Source organism: Malurus melanocephalus, unplaced genomic scaffold, assembly GCF_030028575.1.
Source record: "Malurus melanocephalus ecotype Western Australia unplaced genomic scaffold, MMel_1.1 scaffold_320, whole genome shotgun sequence".
Classification (NCBI taxonomy): domain Eukaryota; kingdom Metazoa; phylum Chordata; class Aves; order Passeriformes; family Maluridae; genus Malurus; species Malurus melanocephalus.
This window is the reverse complement of record NW_026623552.1, coordinates 653093-676666: the sequence shown is the minus strand read 5'-3', so window position 1 is coordinate 676666 and position 23574 is coordinate 653093. Positions and strand designations below refer to the sequence as shown.

The window sequence follows — 23574 nt, the reverse complement described above, 5'->3', positions numbered from 1 at the left end:
AAAAAGGAGCATTCCCAGCGCTGGAGCTTTCCGCAGGGCCGGACAYAGGTCCGTGCTGGGAGAGCTGGGGGCGGGGGAGGAACGGTGAGCCTGGGCAGCAGTGAGCCCATCTCCTGGGGACCTCTTTGCTTCATGGAACCTCACTTCTTATTTTGGCAGCTCTCAGGCAGGGACACCRTGAGCCGGCCAACCTCCACCGGGGCTTGCCGAGTGCCGGGCAAACGCGGCTGTTGTGAACCGCCGGGCAGTGTGAAGGGTGRCTTACACGTGATACAACCAAGTGTATCCAACAGCTTACCACTGCCAAAAGGAACATGCCTTTCTCCTCCTAAGGTTCTTTTGCACCAGCTCCTCAGCACCTTTGGTCATTTGAACTCACAGCTCTGGCGTGGAGCTAACCCAGTGGAAAGCAAAATCCAGGATGACCTGGGAAGCGTCAGCACGGGTGAGAGGGGAAAACAAAKGAGAGCTTATTGGCAAATTGTTTCTCCTGAATTTATTTCGGTGTGGGTGTGTGTTGACATGGCTCATCTACAAACTATGCTGCCTATGAAAATCTGACTTTGTTCATTAAAGTATGTCACGTTGTAAACGTTGGCACTAATTACACAAGTCAGAGAGTGACACCCAATTCGAAATGACAGCAAAATATTCTATAAACAACCAAATATTACATCTGTGTTTTTCTTCTGGTACAGAAAGAAGGTCCAATTTATACAGGCAGAAAAGTAAGTAGGTAATGCACTAGCTGAAAATACAAATCTGTCATGGAACATGGAGCTCTTACTTCAGAGGAGAAGACACTTTATTTAGAGATAAAATTCTCAGATTACTTTATTTTAATTCCAGTACAACAATTTTAATGAAGATTAGTCATTGAAAGCCACAAGAAGAGGAGATAAGACCTGCACACCAGGGAAGAGTTAAGATATCTCAAACACCCAGTGCTGGCAGTAGTCACTAGGAGACGTGTGCAGGTGTTCCTGCTGTATTTACTCTGTCACCTGTAATTTCCATGCATAGAAGAAGGAAGTAACTGGGTTGTGTAGCAGAAATACATTCATGCTGAGAAGCCAGCTGATGGATAAGCACCTTTGTGTAAGGAGGAGTGAGTCTGCCTGGATGTGTGGAAGGGTGGACTAGTATATCTTGCTTCAGAGATGTGTATCATAGGCCATGTCCTCAGTGGAGCAAAGGATTTTTGTCTTTTTTTTTTTTTTTACCGCGGGATGGAGGAGATCAATGTGATGTGTACTTACAACTATGTAAATGAGGTATTTTAATGGTACCTTGCACAGAGTCAGCAATTGTGCTCGTACTCCTGAGTGTGTTAGGAATTTCCCTCAGCTAGGCTTCTCAATAGTTACCAGAAATCCTGAACAAGTATGGGAAATTAAATATGAAATGGAGGCTACAGCTGAGAGAACCTGACCATGTGAAGCGCATTTGAATTGCATGAAGTGTAGTGACTGTGCGAATCTGTAGAGTTCAGTCATTTCAGTATTCAACAAAAAGGCTATTGTTGCTGGGTGCCCTTAACATCCCTCCCCCTATTTTTCCTTTATGAATGATTTTACTAGGATGCTGCAAAACTAAGGATGCCAAATGGTCAGAACTGGGTAATACTTTTGCCAATTCTAGAAGGTGATCTAAAGCTGGTGTTTCTTGTTTGGCATCCATAATTACTCTTGAATTAGTATGATTTGTTTGACTTATTATAGAAATACAAAGCATGACATTCTATTCTCAAAACCAGATGCCAACTCACTGGAGACAGAAAAGTTTTCTTTCTTCTTATGTGGTCAGGTTAAGTCTGTAGTAATGAGCTACATRAAGGAGATGCTGTTTGCCTACAAAGGAGATACTTAAGTTTCCATGTGTAACTTACTAYATGCAATAGCACCATCCTATTGGACAAGCCTTGGGGTGAAGTCATGTTTGTTTTCTTCGTAACTGCATGGACTGCCCCTCTAATTTGCTTTTTTAGTCACCTTCAGCACCTGAGCAGGAAGTGACAAAGGGATGTCATCACATTCAGTGTCTGGCTTCTCCACCGATACTGTCAACACACCAAAACATTTGAGCCAATTAAATGTTTAAGCTGAGACAGGGATGCATCTGCTATCTGAACAATCCATTTCTTCTAGAAACTTGTAATAACCTTAACTTGGATTGACAGCCCATTATCTGGGTTGGACTCTGCAACTTCATAGGAAAGCACCTATCTTGTTCTGGAGCAATGGTGAAGATACCATCATATTTACAGAGAGCTGACCTGTAAGAGCAAGGGGTTAAACTCCTGCTGCTGCTGTGGGTGAAAGTGGTTCCCTTTATACCATAGTTCTTCCACTCAACCTGCTTTGGACCTTTATTCATTCAAGGATTTACATAYTAAGCTGGTAAAAAGTATCCAAAGGAGGGCAATGAAGATGGTGAGTGTTGGAGGTGAAACTGTATGAGCAGTGGAGGTTACTTGGTCAGTTTAACCTGGAGGAGACTGAGGGGAGACCTCATTGCAGTCACAGCTTCCTCGTGAGGAGGAGAGGAGGGGCAGGCATTGATCTCTTCTCTGTGGTGTCAGTGACAGGACCCGAGGGAATGGCCTGAATTTGTGTCAGGGGAGGTTTAGATTGGGTATTAGAAAAAGGKTCTTCTCCCAGAGGATGTTTGGGCACTGGAACAGGTTCCCCAGGGCAGTGGTCACAGCACTGAGCCTGACAGAATTCAGGACGTGTTTGGACAATGYTCTCAGGCACGTGGTGTGACTCTTGGGGATGGTCCTGTGCAGGGACAGCATCGGACTCAATGGTCTTTGTGGGTCTCTTCCAACTCAGCTGATTCTGTGATTCTGTCATTTAGACAAGGGGGGAAAAAAATACCCACTCTCAAAAAAGCTTCCTAAGGCTTTCTAACAGTCAAACATAAGGGGTTTGGGTTTGTGGTTTCATTGCTGCTGTTTTTTAACCCTTTCAATTTCATGTAACTCTTCTACCAAGAGATCTTAAATAGTTCCACTAGATTAATATGAGGTGTTAATGTTGCCAGGGTTTATAGGAAAAAATAATTGCTGCAAATTATTTACATTTCATATTTTCAAGGCTGTTTTTTTGTCCGTTTTAACTTCCAGCTGTAATAGGCATTTTTAGGGGTAGGAGGAAATGGAGGGTGCTAGAGACATTATATTGAAACAGAATGAAACAAAATTGGAGCTGATCCATATTTGATGTTGTTGGAAAGTCTAATGATGGGGATAGGGGGTGAAGATGGACAGCAGGTCAGGTATGGACTTGCAAAAGAACACAGTGGGAACCAGGGCAGAACTTTAATTTTGGGTTATGTGTAGAAACATCACTGTGTAATGTGTAACTCTGAATCAGAGAGGCTAGAGAGGTACACAAGCTTACCTTAGTTTTAAGCAAAAAAACAGCAGCGCAGGAAGGACTGCGCTTAGCAAGTCCTTTGTCTGGTTTTGTTACCACGGTAGCAGTGTGATTTTCCGCTACTCTAGCGGGGACAGTACCTGGGAAATGGGCTGCAGACTACCAGAAGTGAAGTGTGACGGCTGGATTCTACCGGGACACCTTACAAAGATTGTCAGAGCGCCAAGGAAATGTGTGTCAGCCGTTGGTCGCCTTTGCACTGTTCTAGGTCTTCCACCCCTGGGAGGAGCTCACAACTGGGCTTTGCGCTAATCCACGGTTCTGTTTAGGGCTCTGTCTTTGGATTTATGGCGTTTGGACTACCTTCGCTTTCCAAAAGCTGCGTCTAGAAGTGCCCGGGTTCCTTTCCTGCAGCGCTGAAATTCCCCTGGTGCTCTGGAGCCGTCCCAGGCAGCGATGGATGTAGTGGCTGTGCCCAGCCCCGGTTCTGGCAGCAGCACGATGGGGAACATGCTGCCCTGCGAACACGCCCATCCCACACCTCTCCTGACTGTCTTCGAGGTCCCTGCAGCACGGCGAGCCTCGGCCGCCCGTCCGCTGTCCCCAAAGTCAGCCCCGAGGCATCCTCTTCCCGCCGGACTCCCCCGACACGCCGGAGGGGCTCTGCAGCTCTCTCGACTCCTGCACACCCGAGCGAAGCCGGAGCTGCCCCGGTGCCCGCCTGGGGCGAGCGGCGGCCGCGGGGCGGGGGCGGGCGGAGGAGCCGCCCCTCCGCGGGCGCGGAGCTATAAGGGCAGCGCGGCGCGGCGCGGGGCGCAGCGGGAGCCATGGGGAATCGGGTTATCCGCGAGGATTTCGAGTGGGTTTACACGGAGCAGCCCCACACGCAGCGCAGGAAGGAAATCCTGGGTACGACGGGGAGAGTGGGAGCGGCCGCGGCGGCTCGGGCAGCCGGGCTGGGCTGCGCTCCGGGACGGGAGGGCACGGGCGGGGCGGGGGCTCCGCGCCGGGACCGCCGATGCCGGTGCGGCTCGGGATGGTGTCCAGRCTGCGGAGAGCCAGGGCCGCAGCCTGGAGGGCTGTTGGGTGTTTCCCCCGAGGAGGGTAGCACTTCCAACTCGGAAGCAGCTCCCGGGATGCCSTGGCCGAAGCGAGCCCGGCTGCGGCGGTCGGGTCACCCGGCGCGGTGACATCGGCCGTGCCCGGCGCTCACCTGCCCGCACCGCGCCCCGGGCGGCGGCCGCTGCCGTCGGGGGATCCTGGCGGGCGGTGGCTCTGCCGGGTGTGCCCGGGGCGCGGGCTGGGAGCCCTTCTGCGGGCACCTGTCCCCAGAGTCTTGSGAGTGCAGGAAAGCAAACGGGGATGCGGGAGAGGTCTGCGAGAGAACAATAGCAAGTCCCYGCTGCTTGTCGGGGACGAGGTACACGCCTGTATTTGCGGGCTGTACACTCTGCGCTTAACTGCGCACACGAACGTGGTGGGTCGGGAGGTTTGTTTTCGTGTGTTTGGGCTACTCTGAAGATCGTTTCTGAGAAGAACGGACAATTCAGAGTTGTTGCAGAGTTGTTGCGTATCTCCTGAAAATACATTTTCAACTTTTTATTAATAAAGAAGATTTTTATTTCCCTCCTCTTTTTATTTGAATGGGTTGGTGGTTTTGCTTTCTTCCCTGTAATGAGTAGGATAAAGTTTTTTAAGAAGTTTTATTAAAAGGCAGTGGAGCTTCTGGCTGAGTTGCTGCACAAGATGTATGCTAATTAGGTGCAGTTTTTAAACTCCTCCACAATCTTACAGATTAATCCAGAATTAATCTAAATTACAAAAACATTTCTTGTATAGTTGCGGTGGTGGAATATCCACATCCAGGTTTGAATTATATCCAGGAAAATAATAATTATTTTACTATGTAATCATGATAAAGAGTCAAATTATGTCAGTATAGAAAATGATGCTTCTCGGTGTCATGCTCCTCATCCCTTCAGTCAAGGGGACTACATTTCGGTGAGCTAAGGATAGGAGTSTGTATGGTGGGTCTCTGCCCTTGCTTCTCTCTTGCCTTTCTGATTGTGCTGTAGAGTGGGCTCAGCAAACCATGATAAAGCTGTAAGGAGGTTCTTGGACTTCCTTGCTGCAGAGAACACTTTTTACGACTTTTCAGCCGCACAYTTGCAGAGGTTTTGCCCACCCCCTCTTTGGGTTAAGAACAAGCAATTGGAGTCAAGGTCCATCTCCTCTTTTACAGCTTCCACTGCCCCAGCTGTGGCAGCAGAAGGAAGGGCAGAGAGAAATACAACATGGAAAGAAGAGACATGAATGACCTGTGACTGATGAGGCAGAATGAATGATAAAACTAGTGTGATAAATACCAAAATGTTGCCAAAAGTTACTGAAACTTATCATAATATTCCACATAATGTTTGTATAATGATCCTCACTCTGTTCTTCAAAGTCTAATGTCACCTGGTACCAAGAGTATATAGTTAACAAAGAGTTTAGTGTCTATTGATCTAGAGTAAGAATCTTACATACAGATGAGCTAGTATCTATAAAAATCCATGTATTTTACATTTTTGTATACAGCAATGCCTTAGGAACAGCATTCCATGCTGGTAAAGGAAGTATTTCCTTCTCAATAGGTTAATGATTTAGTTGCTAAGCACTGAAACTTGATTGTTCTCTGTTTGGGCTGCAGCTTTTTGAAGTGTTGGTCTCTCTCATGCATGGCTACGTGGATTTAAATGCAACTGAAAATTATCTGCTTGGAAAAAAATATGGGTAAACTGACAAACACATAAGGCAGTTTCTTTCTACATAGGTGGTGTTTCCTTGGGCTGTTGCCCCAATATGTTCCTATCGACATCTAAGAGGTAAAAAAGGTTCATCACAAAATTGTGTGTCCTGGCTTTATAGTAAGTAGTCCAGGTGTCTCTAACACTTTTGTAGTCGGTGCCAAAGTGTGTGAATGAGAACTCTGAGTCCAGTCTCCCTACCATGGGCAGGGACATCTTTTGCTCACTCAGGTTGCTCAGAGCCCCATCCAACCTGTCCTTGAACATTTGTAGGGATGGGCCATCCACAATTTCTCTGGSCAACTGGTTCCAGTTGAGCTGCAGATCTATGAGCTGTATTTATCCACTGGACTGACTGGAAACTGGCTTGTGGCAGGACACTGTTGCAYTAGATGAGGGTCGTGATTCCTAATGGCTGTAATTATACCAGCAAATAGATCAACATTTTACACAAGGGAGAGAAGATACTTTCTCTCTTATCTCTTTGTAGTATCTAGATAGTAAAATGTAGCTTGTGTTTAGTACTGTCTGGGTGCAACTGCTTCCAGGCTGCACTGGAGATCTCTTGCCAAGCTGGCACTTCGACCCCGATCACGTTATACATGTTCCTGAACACGTTATTCACGCTTTTCAGTTTATGAAATGGAATTGTTTCATTGCTATTCTCTCGCTGTCTTGTTTATGAAAATCCTGTTACTGCCTTGTGTCAGGAATGGGATTTGTGTAATGCTGCAGTAAGCTCTGTTAGGGAAAGACCTGGCTAAAATGTTCCCAGTGGAAAAGTTTTTTCATCTGGATCTGCTTGGCCTTTCTGCATAGTTGTAGAAATGCTATTAGAGGGAGACATARCATAAAGTGTAGTATAGAGAGGACATCTAGTAGAAATAGGATTTCTGCWTTAGTGTCAGTAAGGATCTCTTGGACTGAACACCTGGAGAAACTATGGTCTTGTATAGTGGGAAATGTTGGTGATTTTTCACTCTTAAAAAATGAAAAAATTATTGCTTAAATGTGGGTAACACCATAAGCACACAATGTATGGCCATTTCACCTGCAAACAATTTCCTAAAGGCAAGCAATGAGCAATACATTGTGACATGGGAAGAGTGAAATCATATTTGTGCCATGGGTTGGATTTAACTTTCTAAATTTACTGTAGGTTGGTCAGAAAATGTCTTGCCTCACTGAATCCTTATGGAAGCACTTGTTTGCTGCTGAGGATGAGAGCTGAATCAGTGTTGCTCAGGGTAGACCAGGAACATCTGAATATKATCTAACATCCAAGAACGCTTAATAGTTATATAATTAGTTCTTTGACAAGTTATTTTGGAGTGGAGTTGGTGAAAGTGTTTTATATGTGCTTTATCCTTCAGGAAGGCTGAGATGTTAGCTGATGGGGAGGGGTAGAACAAAATTTAAAAGCCAAAACCCTTTTTATTTTAGCATTTAGCTGATTTGAGTATGGCTTCCAGTTCTGCTCTCTTATTTAGAGATTAATCTGCTACTTCTTCCGGCTGTCTTTTCTGTTGCCTTTTTAAATCTCACATTTATGAAAATTCTGATAAGTTGTACCTACTGAAATATGCAATATATTATCTCCTTAACTTAAATCAAAGCTCTGAAGTACGTGTGCTTCTGGCAAAGAAACTGTGTTTGCCCTTTACGCTGCAGTGTGTGGGCACAGTGCTGCCACTGATGTGCAYGTCCTCTGATGAGCACACCCAGCAGAGCTGCTATCCCAGTGCTCATGCCAATTCCCTGTGGGCACCTTTGAAATAAATCAGATGAGCAGAAAGTCACCGGTTTAGGCATTTGTGGTCCTCTGTGGGAAATGTATTCAGTGCAACTGAAGGCTTCAGCTCACTCCRTAATGCAGATTTTTGTTTCAGAAGGAGCTGGRAGCCCTCTTTCTAGCATCCCGACATCCCTTTACTCTGAACCAGCTAATGAACAAATGTAAGCAAACAGGTTGTAGCTGCTGACATAGTGATGTGCTGGCATCACCCACCTCTGCTGGCAGCGGCAGCGTGGCACCACTGCGGTACCGGTACCATCCCTGGTGGCCACTGCTGGGTGACCCACCGCCCTGCTAGCACTAAGCAATTTAGAAGCTTTTGGGTGACAAATACAAGATTATGACACTTGTCCTTGACAGGACAAGATATGACACTTGTTCCTTGTACAAGAACATATAAAACTAACGAGTCATTAATTGGGCCAAAAATGTCTCTTATTATTTTGCATACTGGAGGGGCTACTGTGAAAAACCAGAAGGTGTTGCCATGTATATTGTCCTGTGTGTGTCCTACTTGTGTCCTGACTCGTGCATGGTTTGAATTAATTAAAGAATCAGAATAGTTTGAGTGCCAGATACATCATCCACTAGATCAGTTTGCTCAGAGACCCAACCAACATGTCCTTGAATGTTTCCAGGAGTGGGGCATCTGCAATCCCTCTGGCCAACCTGTGCCAGTATTTCACTACCCTCATTGTAAAAAATTTCTTCCTTATGTCTAGATTAAATATCTCCTCTTTTAGCTTGGAACCATTACCTCTGACCCATTGCAACAGGCCCTACTAAAGTCAGTCCCCATTATTCCTATAAAACCCCATTAAATGTTGAAAAGCAGTAAGATCTTCCTGAAACCTTTCCCTCTCTAGGCTGAACAGTCTCCATTCTCAACTCTCTCAGCCTTGCCTTATTGGAGAGGTGCTCCAACCCTCTCACAATTTTCATGGCCTTCTCYGGACCCTCTTCAACTGGTCCATGTCTTTCTGAGGACTTGGGTGTGCTGTGCTTTTATAAGCATGTTTGTGAGCTGTGCTTCTACAAGGCAAAACACTATAATGTCAGTAAATTATTTTGTTTATTTACTTGGTACACATACCAGGTCCAGCACAGGACATGGGGTAGTAAAGCTTGCATCCTGTGYCTGGTGGCACTTTTATTTGTTCTGGCAGGGACTCATACTCAATAGAATGTAGTCCGGGACAGCAGTATCACAGATTTTTTTTTTTTCCTCCTTCCCTTTAACAAATTTTCTAAGTGACTTATAATGAGGAGCAAGTCTGCTCTGACTATATCTGTATGCTGCACTTGTGGTAAAAAGAAAGAAGAATTAAGAAATTAAATTGCTTCTACTTTTACTACTAGTTTCTCATGGATACAGGCAATGCTGCTACTCCTTTAAACTTCCATCACCATTGTCTCTGTGGGCAGCTCTTGCTCTTGTTCACTTCCAAATCCCATGTGTGCCAAAATGTGCAAGTGTGAAGTGTGTGGTGTCATATCAATGAGAAATTGTGTCTGGTACCATCACTGGGATTTGTCTGAGTTATCTCAGGAACAGTGTCAGCAGGACAGAAGATGAGTGAGAGTACAGTATTTGCTGTCTCCTGAGGAGGAGGAACAGCATGACCCGGCAACCAATGGTCTGTCCAGGAACAATTGCGCCAGCCCTACTGTAAGGCTGGAGCAATTGGTGAGTGCTATTGGATCTCCAGTGAGAGGCATCGAGAAAAAAAATGTAATCAGACTAATTTATCAGTTCAGGCACTTGTAGTGTGTGAGATCTGCCTCTAGAAAGATGCTTAGAACAGTGGAGTGGTTTTTGTGAAAAGCTGATTCAGTAAATGGGTTGTTTCAGAATTGTGAACCCTTTTGAAAACATACTCATAACATTTGTTTTCTCTTGACTTGTACAAGTGGGGAACGCTGTCTTTCATCATCGTGGAGCAGAGAGACTGTGAAGCTGTCTGCTCAGAGTTACTGCACCAGTAACTACATTTACCTACTGTGCAAAAGTGCCTGTGCTGTTCTGGCAGTGTGCTGACCTTGGAGACAGAAAGGTCATCCTTGTGCACTGCTGTACATCTACACCAGTGTCCCCATCCTCTATGGCAGTACAGTGGCTCAGTCTGGGTGTCTAGAAGCAGCACACATGGATAAACTGTCACCTAACAGATCTCCTCAATAAGCTGGAGGTTGGAAAATGTTCTGGGTAGACACCAGAGTAGCTGGAGCTCTCCTGTTCCCATTGGACTATAAAGGGCAAAACCTGGTCCTGTTCAGCCATATAACTTTGTGGGGGCTGTGTCCTGTCCTGTGTATCCACACCCACATCCTCTCCCCCAACCCCCTTTATCTAGAAGGGCTCAATGATGGGGTTGGGTTTTTCTCCTCTCTCTGTGCCTCTGATTATCTCTTGCCTTTTTCATGCAGATGGGTGATTCCTGGTTTGCATAGATACTTGTCACAGCAGCCTTACAGGGATGTCCAGGCTTTCTCTCTTGCCTTACTAGCGTTCTTTTCAGTTAACTGCAAGGCGCAAGCACAAGGGAAAAATGAGATTAAARTTTGTGTTATCACATCTTTGTTCAGCACATTATACATAAAATGCAGTCATCAGGATCACTTAATCTGGGATTACATGTGTCTCACTGAAGAGTGCTTGGCCTCAAGTTTGAAAAGGGTCAGCATCCAACATTCTGCATTTGAAGTGCTACTGATCCAACTGGTTTCTGGCAGGCTRCTCCACCAGCAGGGCCTTTAGCCTCCAGTGAGCTTACCAGCACCCTCCCCCTGCCCAAGCCATGAAATTTTTCCATGCCATGGAAACAGGATGGCTTTATCAGTATTAATGATAAACAGCCACAGTGGTGTGGTTTGACTAGTATGCAAAAATTTGCTGTTGGAGAGGAGTTAATMATGTGTTGAATTTAATATTAAACCCTGGCAGGTTACTTAATAGCTGTCACCTGCGATAAGTGCAACCTGCCTGCATTGCTGCTTGCCCACACTGTTGTGCTGTCATTTGGCAGCGACTGCTCTGGAACCTTTTAAATGGAATCTGCAGTCCTTGTCAGCAGCCACAGAAAGAAATAGGTCAAAAACTTCCATTACTCTCAAAGTATAAAGCATCTTTAAGCAATTTTTCCATCCCATTAAATTTCTTTTTTGGTTTTTTTTTGGGTGGGTCAGTGTGGCCTCATTTTGACCAGGCTGAGGAACAGATTWTGTTGTTCTACATTTCTTCATCTCTTGTGGTGACTGCAGTAACTTATCTCTACCAGCCACATCATGTGACAACATTTGAGGTGGCTTTATAAAAGTTTGACTTATAAAAGTTGATTCATAAAAGTTTTCTGGGTTGTGGATAGATGCCCCTAAGAAAGAGATGAAARAAAAAAAAAAAGCTGCATAAAACTGCATATCTGTAACAGGCTTTCTGACCAGGTTATTATATCAACTTATATTTTAGAGTGAGCTTTGCATAAGCAGCACTTCGTGTCAAATTTTGGTACCTATTCAGGTATCAGAGAAAAATTCTGGCATGTTAGTCTTTTACGGTATGAAAAAATATAATTTCAAGAACGGTGAAAACAGCAACAAAAACAGAACAGCAAACCAAAAAAAACCCTGGACTTTCCAGAGATTTTTATAAAAAAAATTGTCTGACTTTAGAAAGATATGAACTTTTACTACAGCTTTCCCACCACTTAGAAAATCTCTCTTACCTGACTTCTCCTCAGGGTGACCTTGGCCTCCTTGTCCTCACAAGATTTGAGAATACCTCTTTTCTCTGCATCTTCCACAGCATTTGTCTAATCTTTATCATCTCGACTTTCTCTCARCTGGGCTGAAGTTGGCCATGAGGCTCAAAGGTTGTTGGAATGACTGCAGAGCATGACCATATCAACCTGCTTCCTTAAGTAGTACTTTATCTCTTTGAACTTCTGCAAACTTCTCAGGGTTTACTTCCATAAAAACCTCTCCATCCAGTACTCAGTATCTGCCACTGCTTTYAAGGTCACATAAATTACATGTATTGTCTCCACCACTTGTTTATAGTATACRCAGCTGCATAGATGCAGATCATTGTAATCTGATTTTATTGCATTGGTGTTGTACTGTGAGAGTCAGATGATGTTTACTTTTCTATTCATGAAGTGGGCTATGAAACTCACAGGGACACACTGTGTAACCTCAGGGTTCAGAATGAGTGACTTCCCTATGCATTTATCTGTGTAAGGTGCAGTTACTGAGAAATGCAGAGTATGAGTTACAGGAGGGTGGTCAGTAGGTGGGYAAAAGCCATAAGGCAGCAGAAGGAATCATGTGAAAGTTAATACTGGGAATGAGAAGTGTGGATTTGCAAAGAGCGGATGTGCATCAATCCGAGAGGATAAGCTGTMCTTTGTATGTTTATTTGTTTTTGTAAGGATAGATGAATGGCTGGTGGAGCTGAAGATCAGTCCTGACAAGCCAGACATCTCTCTGACACTGCACTGCAGTATTTGTGAGGCCTCATGAAGCTGGGGTGTGATTATCTATGTGTATTTATTGCCTACCTTTGGGATGTGACATGGGAACAGAGAAAAATTTTCCATGCCTTACAAAATCCTGATAATATTACTGACTTTACTGTGATATTACCATGTGTGAAGAGTTGTTCGTGTTGTGAGCGCTGGTAAACACTCAGATAATTAGGAATTTTTTTTTTTTTAATGCTGCGTTTGTCATCTAACCACAGAGCAAAACCTGGTGAGCCTGTTGCTCAGCTCTTTCCTCTGCTGGCGTGTTTGAAACAACAGTGTGAGAAGGGCTACGAAGAAGGCAGGTGTATCCCTTTTGTGGAAAAATAACATCTGATCTGAGCAAAATACAAAAGGAAATTAAAAACTTGACAGAAGGTGTTTCTTAGAGCTTAAATCTTGCAGGGTTTGGCATATTACTGCTCATCACTGTGAAGCAGTACTCACAATGATGAAGGCACATGATGCCACAGACAATCAGGGTATTTTTTTAATATGTCTATATATATCTATATCTATATMTATATATATATCAGTATCAATCACAAGTGGTCATGATGCTGGAACTAGGAAAGCTTTCACTGTAGTGGCAACCCTACTTTGGAATTAACATTTTATAAAACCAAGGCCTCAAACAGTGTGTGATAAAAACAGAGAGTCACAGTGGTAACAGGTTCACCTAATTTTGTTCTAATCAAGTTTATCTGTGCATTTTTTTCCTTTAGCAAAGTATCCAGAGATCAAGACTCTGATGGGACCAGATCCACATTTAAAATGGATTGTATCTGGAATGGTTTTCACGCAGCTTCTGGCATGCTACCTGGTGAAAGACTTAGCTTGGAAATGGATTTTCTTCTGGGCTTATGCTTTTGGGGGTTGCATCAACCATTCGCTGACCCTCGCCATCCATGATATTTCCCACAACGTGGCCTTTGGGAACAAGCAGGCCAAGTGGAACCGCTGGTTCGCAGTCTTTGCCAACTTGCCCATTGGCGTCCCCTACTCTGCCTCCTTCAAGAAGTACCACATTGACCATCACCGGTATCTGGGAGGGGACAGCTTGGATGTGGACATTCCCACAGACTTTGAGGGCTGGTTTTTCTGCACGCCGCTTCGGAAGTTGCTGTGGCTCTTCCTGCAGCCTCTGTTCTACAGCCTGAGACCGCTGTATGTGAACCCCAAAGCAATCACACGGATGGAAATCCTTAATGCTTTTGTCCAGTTTTCTATAGACCTCATTATTTACTACCTGTGGGGGCCCAAACCTGTTATTTACTTGATAGCAGGTACAATCCTTTGCTTGGGTTTTCATCCCATTTCTGGGCACTTCATAGCAGAACACTACATGTTCCTAAAAGGGTATGAGACATACTCTTATTATGGACCTCTGAACTGGCTCACCTTCAATGTAGGCTACCACATGGAGCATCATGACTTCCCCAGYATTCCTGGATGCAGACTGCCCATGGTAGGTATAGCATGAGCATGAGTGAATTGCACTTTTATGAAAGCTGCTTGACTGTCTCAAAGAAAACACTCCAAATCATAGCAACTGATGAATTTGAGAAAAACTGGGGGGGAAGACAACTTTTTAAGTTTKTTTCTAGTTAATTTTAAGCCAGTGATTGAGAGAAATGGCTGTCAAACTGCTGTAATATTTAGTTTATTTGATGCAAAATAGAGCATCTGAACTTTGGCATGATAAAATCTTCCAACATGGCTTTAAATTTCTCCATTTACATCTCTCAGCCACCAAGTTTCAACTTTGAAAGTTTAAAGACCCATCTAAAGGGAAGCAGGTGGCAATTGCTACTTGAAGGTTGTCTAGTGATCAATCTGCTAATTATATTGCTTGATTAACATCAAAGAGAAGATTTTCTATTTGTGAGATGACATAAGTATTGGGGCATGTTCCAGCCTGATGCAGATAACATTAGAAAATAATGCCACACTCTGTGACTTGTTTTAGCTCTGCTGCCCCACCCACAGAAACTGAGGAGGCCTGGTCTGTCATTGGGAAAGTGCTGTGGCTCTCCTCCTTTGAAAGGCAAACCCCTTTTCATGTTTTATCAGTTGTGGGAATCAAATTTGCAAAGCCCAGGTGTCTAGGAATGGTTTCCAATCTCCCTGCAGGTATGTAGCTGCTCTTGAGTGTTTCAGTACAGGGGTTCCTCAGCAAGTGCTCAGTGTTAGAGGTATGCGACTCCAACATACAAGTTCTCTGATGTAATAGGAAGGAAACATCTTTCTCTGGGCTGATGCAGAGCTGGGAACTGCTACTGAAATTTCCTTCTGAGGTGGAGGCAGAGCTGAGGAATCTGAGGTTCAGGAGCTGTGACGTCCCCACTATTGATACCAAGTTCAACTTCTGTGATGGCAAACCCGGGCAAACCCTGCTGCTCATGGGTGTTCTCCATCACAGAAACAATCCCTGAGAGGAGGTTCAAATCAAGGGGAGATTTTCTTGTGTAGAACAGCATGGGAAGCCTCTATTTAGCCTCCAACTGTGTTTCATTCACCTCCTTTGCTGCTGGAGGTCTGTCCTGGAGATGCTGCCTGTTTTTGGCGAGGCCCAGAGGAGCTGGAAGAGCAGCCAGGAACACTCAGACAGGAAGCTCTCCTGTGAGGCACTCCCATCACTGATGCACCTGATAGCTCAGTGGGGAAGTGCATTGTGCTTAGCTTTAGTTCCAAATGTTCAAACTTGTTAGATGGGCTTAGATACTTACATTATTGAAATGTAAATAGAAGAGAAGGAGGTTAGCTCAGTATCCTATGCAAGGGAGATGGGTGACTAATCGAACTTGCTGGGACTGTTACTCCTGCCCTGATTGAGACCTGAAAATCTCTTCTCCACCCACAYCACAAATAGTTCAGCCTAATTCCTTGCGGCAGTGCAGCAGCTGGAAGTTTCTGCCCTCCTGTGTAAAGAGGATGGATTTGTTAGCTGAATTTCATGGGCTTGTGTTCATGTGTGTTTTGCTTTTTGGCAACTGAGACTTGTCCTGCTGGTGGAGGAGAGAGCAGACTTGTCAGTCCCTGCCAGAACTACATAGAAGACTTGGAGTCTAATGAATGATCAATTAAAAACAAAAATTCTATTAAAAAGTGAAAATTCTTTGGCAAAACAGTTACTAGTAGAAGGTCCTTTGTCCATTAAAACAAATTGGTTACTCTTTTCTACAAAATGAGAAAAAAAATCTGCCTCTCTGTTGGAAAGAGGTAAACGAACATACCCTCTCTTATGAACTTTAAATCTTGAACTTCATAGCAGGTAAGAAACCTCACTTTGTTCTATTTTGGCTAACCTCCTGGCTAATTCTGCACTAAGCAAAGATCTGGTTTTGTCAGATTTAGTCTCCTAGGCACTTGAATTTCTAATAGTTGCATTGTGTAAGTGGATGACCTCTCAGTGAGACTATTTTTAATTACTGGCAAGTAGAAAGTAGAAGTAAGAKCTCCATTTTTAAAGATCTATCCCGCATGATTGAGAGCAGGGGAGAAAWAGGATTTGAGAATAACTGGATCTTAGTCTTGGAAAGTAACTGGCTTTTCAGCTTGCTTATCAGGAAAGTAAATTCAGCTTTGTCCTTTGTTACAGGTGTGTCATTCAGAACGTTCTGAGTAATGTGTTTGCCACTGGAAAGACCTTTACCCTAGGATTGTGACAGATTTGAAAGAGGAAAAATTAGGTTGTGCTCCTAAGCTTATGAATATTAAAGATGAGTGACATGGGTGTGCAGTAAGAACTTGTCCCACTAGTAYAATGACAGATTACACAAGAGATCATGAAATTTAACATTTCAATGAAGGACCTGCTCTTAAAAAAAMCCTGTAGACTTAGGAGTGTATTAGTCTTTGAATAAAGTGTTATAACCATAAAACATTACATTGTTTACCAGATGAGTAAAGAGATCCATTCTTCATTGTCTGGAGGATTGAGTATACTTATGGAGAGAAGACTGGAGAAGAAGGAGGAACTTGGTACTCCTAGAAGCTGCAATAAAAGTGGCAGTGTTACCAGAGGCAAACTAGTTACTCATTAAGCTTGTGGGAAAAGGAAAATACATGGTATAGAACCAGATTTATTAGACAGACAAGACTGGAAAACATGGTAGATGTGCTGGTTTTGAATTGCAGATTTCATTAACCCTGTGATGGCCAGGAGGGCTAGTTTGAGTGCTACCCATCCTGAGGTGGGGACGTAGGACTATAGAGGGARCTTCTGTAATAAGCTTTTGAACTTTCTAAATGTAATTTTATGGCTTTGTGTCATAAGGATCTCTACTTTCTGTATAGCCCCAGGACAAAGACTGTGTAACAGCCATGCTGAAATACTGGGCTGCWTCTAACTTTTGTGCCTATCAGATATGATGGAGCAGGATTAGGGTCCTGTCACTGCTCTACAAACACAGAACCAGAACAAAAGTTTCAATCCAAAAGATGTGATTTCTTACTCTGCCATCTTGATCTACTTGAAGAAAAGCCTCAATATACTACGTGCCAAGTCCTGGTAATTTTCCTGCTGACTTTGCAATCTCTTGCTATCCTTCCATGATAACAGAATCACAGCATGGATGAGGTTTGAAGGGACCACAATGGGGTCATCTGGTTCAGCCTCCCTGCTCACAGTCATCCCAGAGCACATGGCACAGGATCGTGTCTGGATGGTTCTTGAATATCTCCACTGAGGGAGACTCCACACCCTCTCTGGGCCTCTCTGGGCWGCCTGTTCCAGTGCTTGGTCACTGCACAATAARAAAGTTTTTCCTCRTGTTCAGGTGGAACTTCCTGCACATCAGTTTCTGCCCATTGCCTCTTGTCCTGTTGCTCAGCACCACCATGAAGAGCCTGGATCCATTCTCTGGACAYCCACTCTCCAAATACTTCTACACATTGATGAGATTCCCTCTCATTTGTCTTCTCTTGAGGCTGAAGAGGCCCAGCTCCCTCAGCCTTTCCTCATAAGAGAGGTGCTCCTGTCCCTTGATCAATTTTGTCACCCTTTGCTGGATTCACTCCGGGAGMTCCACACWGTTAACTCACTCAACAGTGAGTTAMRACTTACTGAGATTTGTAAGGAGGAAGATGGGAGGAGTTGAATAAAACGGACCACCTACAATGCAATATATGGAGAGCTTGAGGGAGCCGGATTTTGTAATACTTAATCTCAGTGCCTTCCTCTTTTGGGACAATTTATGCTCTGGCCCAAAACTTAATACCTGGAGACTGCCATCTCCACGTTTTGTACTGTAGCTAGGATATAACGGAGAGGATGACTCTTCCAGCCTCAACCATACTTAACAGATATCACAGAATCAGTAAGGTTGGAAAATACCTCTGAGATGATCAGGTCCAAACTTTGATCTAATATCACCATATCAATTAAACCATAGGACTAAGTGCCATGTTGCGTCATTTCTTGAACACTTCCATGGGCGGTGACTCCAACACTTCCTTGGGCAGCCTGTTCTGATGCTTGACAATTCTCAGTGAAGGAATTCTTGCTGATGTCCAACCTGAACCTCCCCTGTGCAGCTTGAGGCCTTTGTTCTCTTGTCCTGTTGCTTGTTGCCTGGGAGAAGAGGGCGATCCCCACCTGGCTACCCCCCTTTCAGAGTGATAACGTTTCCCCTGAGCCTCCTTTTCTGCAGGCCCAGCAATCCCAGCTCTCTCAGCCCCTCCTCATATGATGTTGCATTTAAAAGGCAATCTGCATTAAACCCCAATTACTTTCTGTCCTCCCACCACCCAGATTTTCTGGTAGATAAAGAGATAATTCTGTTTTATGTATAGAGATGCTGAAAGTAATTACAAAAAAATGAGATGTTTTTTACTGAGAAACTTCTGCATAGATCCATTGTAAAAGAGAAACCTCTTTTAAAATTCTTTCCTGCCATGTGATAGCAAGATTGGAACATGTACCTAACAAATWTCCTTGTCTTCTCCATAAGAAAATCCTTCAGAAGTCCCCCTCTCTAACTGCATTCACTAAATTTTTGCTTTTCTCCATTCCTTACTGCAGTTTTACCTTCCCCTCTCCATTGTTTCTGTACATCCCATAACAGTTGTCGTGCTCAGAGCACAGGGACCTTGCCAGTGGTGCAAGTGGTTCCTGCCTTCCTGCACAAGGTGATGCTCATAGTTGCAGAAACTATTGGGCTCAACACAGGCAGGCTGTTTATTGGCCTCTTCTCTGAGCCATTTTTAGCTATTTTGTCACTTCTACTTTTCAGTGAGCCTTTGGAGCCAGAGGACATAGCCTGAGACGTTGTTCCTAGGCACTGAATTCTGGAATCTCTAGTCTTTCATGCGCAAGGGGCAATACAGGAAAACTTCCTGAAGCTCTTATAGCGGTCAGAGTCTAACATGATCAAGAGCTCTGCAGAATAATGTAATTACCTAAGAAAACATGGCTGGTTCAGASGGCAAGTAATATGTGGGGCTTTGCAGAGGAGGGGGATGGTAGACTTGCCATGTGAACTTGAGTAGCATAAATGAGGGCTGAATTACAGTTAAAAGGCAGAATTCAGGCAGAATTCTTAAAATGGAGTTAGGAAGAAAGGCCTAATAAATGGTGTGCTAGGGAATGACCACATCAGAGCTGGAGTGAAGCTTTTGGGGCTGGGTATCTGAGACCCCCTTTATTTTTGCATCAGGCCTTGTGAGTAACCKTCATTCAAGGGAGCTTACTGTTGAAACAGTCCTCCCTCTTATCCTCTGGCTATTTCAATCATCCAGCTGGGAAAAGAGAAGATAGAATCCTCAGATTAAATTACTTCTGACCGGGGTTACAGAAGGAGCCCAAGGAACTAAATCTGCATCTTCAGAGATCTTTCCTGGAGCCTGGAAATCACCTTCCTTCTAGTCTCTAACAAATATCTCTAAGGAGAAATCCTGATATTGTCTGAATCCCATTGAAAATTAACTACTCTGAAGCACAAACCAATGCTTTAAAGCAGAATAGAGGAAATTATCAGGAAGTTGGAGGTATCCAGTGAAAGAATACAGTCAGACCTGAACTGAATCTTCCATCTCCAGCATAGCATGACCATGCCACAARCACAAGGAGTGTGTAGGGACAGAGGCACCGAGGTAAAAGGTCCTAATGACTCTTGTACATTATCCAACCTACCTCACAGAGAAATGTCTGCTAGGAAGCTGAATTAATGAGGCAATTAGCAGGGAGCCATAGTAGCTTATAATTTAACTTTTGCTGGGATTCTTACCTTTTCACAAAGTCACAATGCTGTGTTAAGGTTCCACCGTTACACCTTGGGTGGTGATGAGACCCTGTTCCTGTATGATTTCTGTGTAACCCTTCCTTTCTTCACTGCAACTCTGCACTGTGCCCAGYGTAGCTGGCTTTAAAATACTGCAGGGTTTTTAAAGAGAGAAGTCATGCTGTCCAGCAAGACAAACTACTCTATTCTAGAGCTTTGTTTGTGTAGGAGGTGGAGCTGCAATAAAACCCTGCCCAAGCAGTTATGTGTGAGTGTACTATGGTTAACAGACTGCTGCTTCATAAATGTGTTCAAAAAGAAGAGCATCTAGTTGGAGCAGGAATAATAACAGATAAACTGGGAATCCTCAGAGTCCCCTGCACCTGCCAGCTTTGAAACYTCTTTGTCCTCTGGTTCTGGCCTTACTCCCACCATAAGCACCACCACAGTGATGTACAATGCTTCTCTGGTGGCAACAGTCTTAAGACTTAGGGAATTATAGCAGGGATGAAATTTTATTAGACTTGTGACCTGATAATGAATCTCACAGTATTAATATCAGACTGAGGAGAACAGACCACCCATGCAATTTTCTTTGCCTGCTGGAGGATCCCATCTCTTGGATTTGTACAATGGTAGCAGAATGGAGGAGAGAAAATGAAGTGTAGGCAAGGCTGTGTCTGGCATTTTCTCGATTGTTTACTCTATTACCCAGAACCCTCAACAGAAGAATAWTACAAATGGCAAACAGGCCTTTAAATACAGTGTGCTGGAGTCTTGACAATTGATAAAGTGGATAAGGCATCCCATTGTGGAGATGAGACTRAATAATTCTGACTGAAGGCAGCAATCCCTCATCTTTCAAATTATGACACTGTGAGGCAAAACTTACATCAGAAATCTGCTGAGAGGTATCCAAATGCATTTAAGTACATCTCATTTGGCTGAACTTCAGAAGCTCACAAGCAATAACAAGTAACTTCAGGTTATGGCTATGCTATCAGATTTGAATGTGAAGGTTGAAACACACCTGACTGTGCAACCAAGTGGCTCATTCTCTCTCTTCTGCTTCCAGGTGAAGAAGATTGCAGCAGAATATTATGATAACCTCCCACATCACCAGTCCTGGATTCGAGTTCTGTGGGACTTTGTTTTTGATGACACTCTTGGTCCTTATTCAAGGGTGAAGAGACTGTGCAAGCTGGCAAAGGAAAGTTAATGRGGCAGCTCTGCCTGCTGCAGTGGTGTGTGCTTGTTCTTTCCCATGACTTCAGATTTCTGCAGAAATAGAAGGATCTTAGTGTGTGCTGAATTAATGTTAGTCCATGCTGCTTATGCCAAGAGGAAGAGTGTGAAGTGAAGCAATTTTAGACTACAGAGATACATTTAATAATGTATATTTATACATGTAACTCTGAGAAACTAGACTAGAGTGAACCTATGATTAGGTGTAGAATTAACTTTCCTGGGACACATRTGCCTAAGCCCAAGATTTGGCTTTGTCTGCAGGGGAGAATGTTKGCAGTGTTATGTGTGAGCATGTGTGTGTGTAGCTCAGGACTGGTTTCTCTTGATGCCAGATTGGAAGTGGATGCTCTGTGTGCACAGGACTGTGAAGCAGGGAGGACTGGCATGCAGAAGTAAATGATACTCTCTGGASAATACAAGAGTGCTTTTGGCTCAATGTCTTGTCTAATATCTTACTTCTGATAATTGCTCATAGCAGAGATTTTATATATGCAATGGAATATGTTTATATTTTTCTATGTCTGTAACATTATTTTAGTAGCTGCTGTTTGATCTTTATTCCAGGGCTTTTTGTGAACCTTTTCTCAATGAATGTTTATTCTTAGGATCTAATACTYATTGTAGCTGACAAACCTGAACTGTGGCAAGGAGAAATCCTTCCTTTAGTCTTCCACCTACTGCCCTGATCAGCAGCATGGATGTGCCTCTGRAGAAACTGCGTGATCCTTTCTCACTCACCTTTTCAACAGTATTCACATCTACATRTATCTCATCCTTTTCCCTACTGTAAGTCCTCTGGGGAAAGGAGAGGTCCTARTTTTAATTTTTTCTTGCCAAGACTGTTAGCATTCCTGGTCACATTTCTTGGTCTCCTCTGTATCACACCCCTTTCTGTGCATGGAATTTAGGAGTACATGTCAGTGGAGACATGGAGATGTCTTCATCTCAGTGGTGGTATTTGTTCCTTCAGAATCATGGGAACTTTTTTCCTCTGTCATTCAAGGGGCATAGCTTGACATTTGGGAAGCACGTGATASTCCAGCTATATAAAATTGCCAGTGGTGGTGTTAAGGGGAGGTACCTGGAACATGGAGATGGGGTTGTTTCTCTCCCTGTGTCTCCTACTTGGTGCTATTGACATCAYCCTTCATCTCTCATTTCTACCCCTGGCATACGAAAACCTTCCTGCCTGTCCTCTCCAACTATAAACTTCTGGCTATCCTCAATGATTCTGTATCATTAAAAACCTTAATCAACATAATCTTTCTCCAAGCAGAATAATATCTTGGGAGTCAGGAATTCAGATACCAYCTGAGTTCCATCTACCATGGAAAGCTGGCAAAATATTTCTGCTTTTACTAARTAGTTAAAAGAGAGATCTGTATAGGTGCTCTTTCTCTGTAACCCTTTAACAGTTTGGGTTTTTTTCTTCTGGAAATCCATGGCTGCAATAAAGAAAAGGATTTATTGYGCAGTCTYGTTGGTCCCTCAGAGTATGTGATCRGATCTGGGAAGTCTGATTTCCTCACTAAACACAATTTTGTTCGTTCCTTCAGCAGCACTGGATCCAGTGAGCCTGTCTGTTTACTGGGCAGCTGAGCTAACCTGCTGCAATTTGGGTTCCTCCTTTATTTCCCCTTTCTCCATTTTTCTCACCCAAGTGATTTTGGCAGTTGAGTAAATAAATACTCAGGTTTGCTGAGCAGAGCAAGATCCTTTGTAATACAGAGGCTGAACACCAGTTTATTCACAAATACTGTTTTGTGCTTTTGGATAAGAGGAGCAAGAATGGAGCTTCTTGCAGCACCTCAGCCTTCACTGGCTCCTCACTGATGAATATACTTAAGATATTATGTCTTAATTATGAAAGCTGCTTTTCTCCCAACGGAAGAGATGCTGGTGTGGGAACTTCCATTGCCTTCAGTGGTCATGTCAGGGAACTTCAGTTTTTTRTTAATTTACTTCAGATTTGCTGGCACTCTGATCATGTATGCAACTTCCCGTGTCTTTGGCAGCTGTTCATCAACCCTCTTGTTCTACTTAATAAGTTAATATAAAAACCACAATAAAGATTATGYTATCTTCCTCAATTTGATTGTCCTGATCCTCTTTGATGTGTCCTTATGCTGTAATTACCTTACTCAGCTGTTTTATGATCCAGTCACCCATGTGCTGTGGGCTACTAACCTAGACTGATACAGAGCCTCTGGTGTAAATGAGCCAACCAAAATTGTCAACTGCTTCTTCACCTGCCTCCTATCAGTATTTCCATTGTAGTCCCAGCTTGCTCAGCCTGGACAGCCCCACAGCCCTCCTGCTCAGCACTGTCCATCTCAGCAGGAATTTGAAGTGTCTGGAAGCCTGCAGTGCCCACAGATGAGCCGAGTTCCAGTGTGTGGGGTGCTGCTGGGGAAGGCTGTGATCCTGTTCTCTCTGTGGGCACTTGTCTTTGCTACTACCAGTAATGTTGGCTGAAGGAGCTTTTTGATAACCACAGGGCATAAGAGCCTGGGTTAAAAGTATGTTAGGGGTATGTGTAGTGTTATTCCCTTTGCTTAAAAATTGTTCCAGATCGCCTTCACTGTGCAGGCACACYAAAGCTCTAGAAAATAACTGTAT

At 43.8% G+C, this 23574-nt stretch overlaps 1 protein-coding gene across 2 annotated transcripts; it reads left to right on the top strand.

The window, feature by feature from the left end:
• The first annotated feature begins 117 nt into the window (after positions 1–117).
• On the top strand, positions 118–22429 carry DEGS2 (delta 4-desaturase, sphingolipid 2). 2 transcript variants are annotated; one of them, XM_057377621.1, is made up of 3 exons: positions 118–445; positions 13210–13952; positions 20783–22429. In XM_057377621.1, exons 1-3 carry the CDS (start codon positions 133–135, stop codon positions 20924–20926), a joined length of 1200 nt encoding a protein of 399 aa, XP_057233604.1. In that variant the 5' UTR covers positions 118–132; the 3' UTR covers positions 20927–22429. The 2 variants fall into 2 exon arrangements, with proteins under 2 accessions (XP_057233604.1, XP_057233605.1); XM_057377622.1 differs by lacking the exon at positions 118–445 and adding an exon at positions 4180–4289.
• The last annotated feature ends 1145 nt before the right edge of the window (positions 22430–23574 follow it).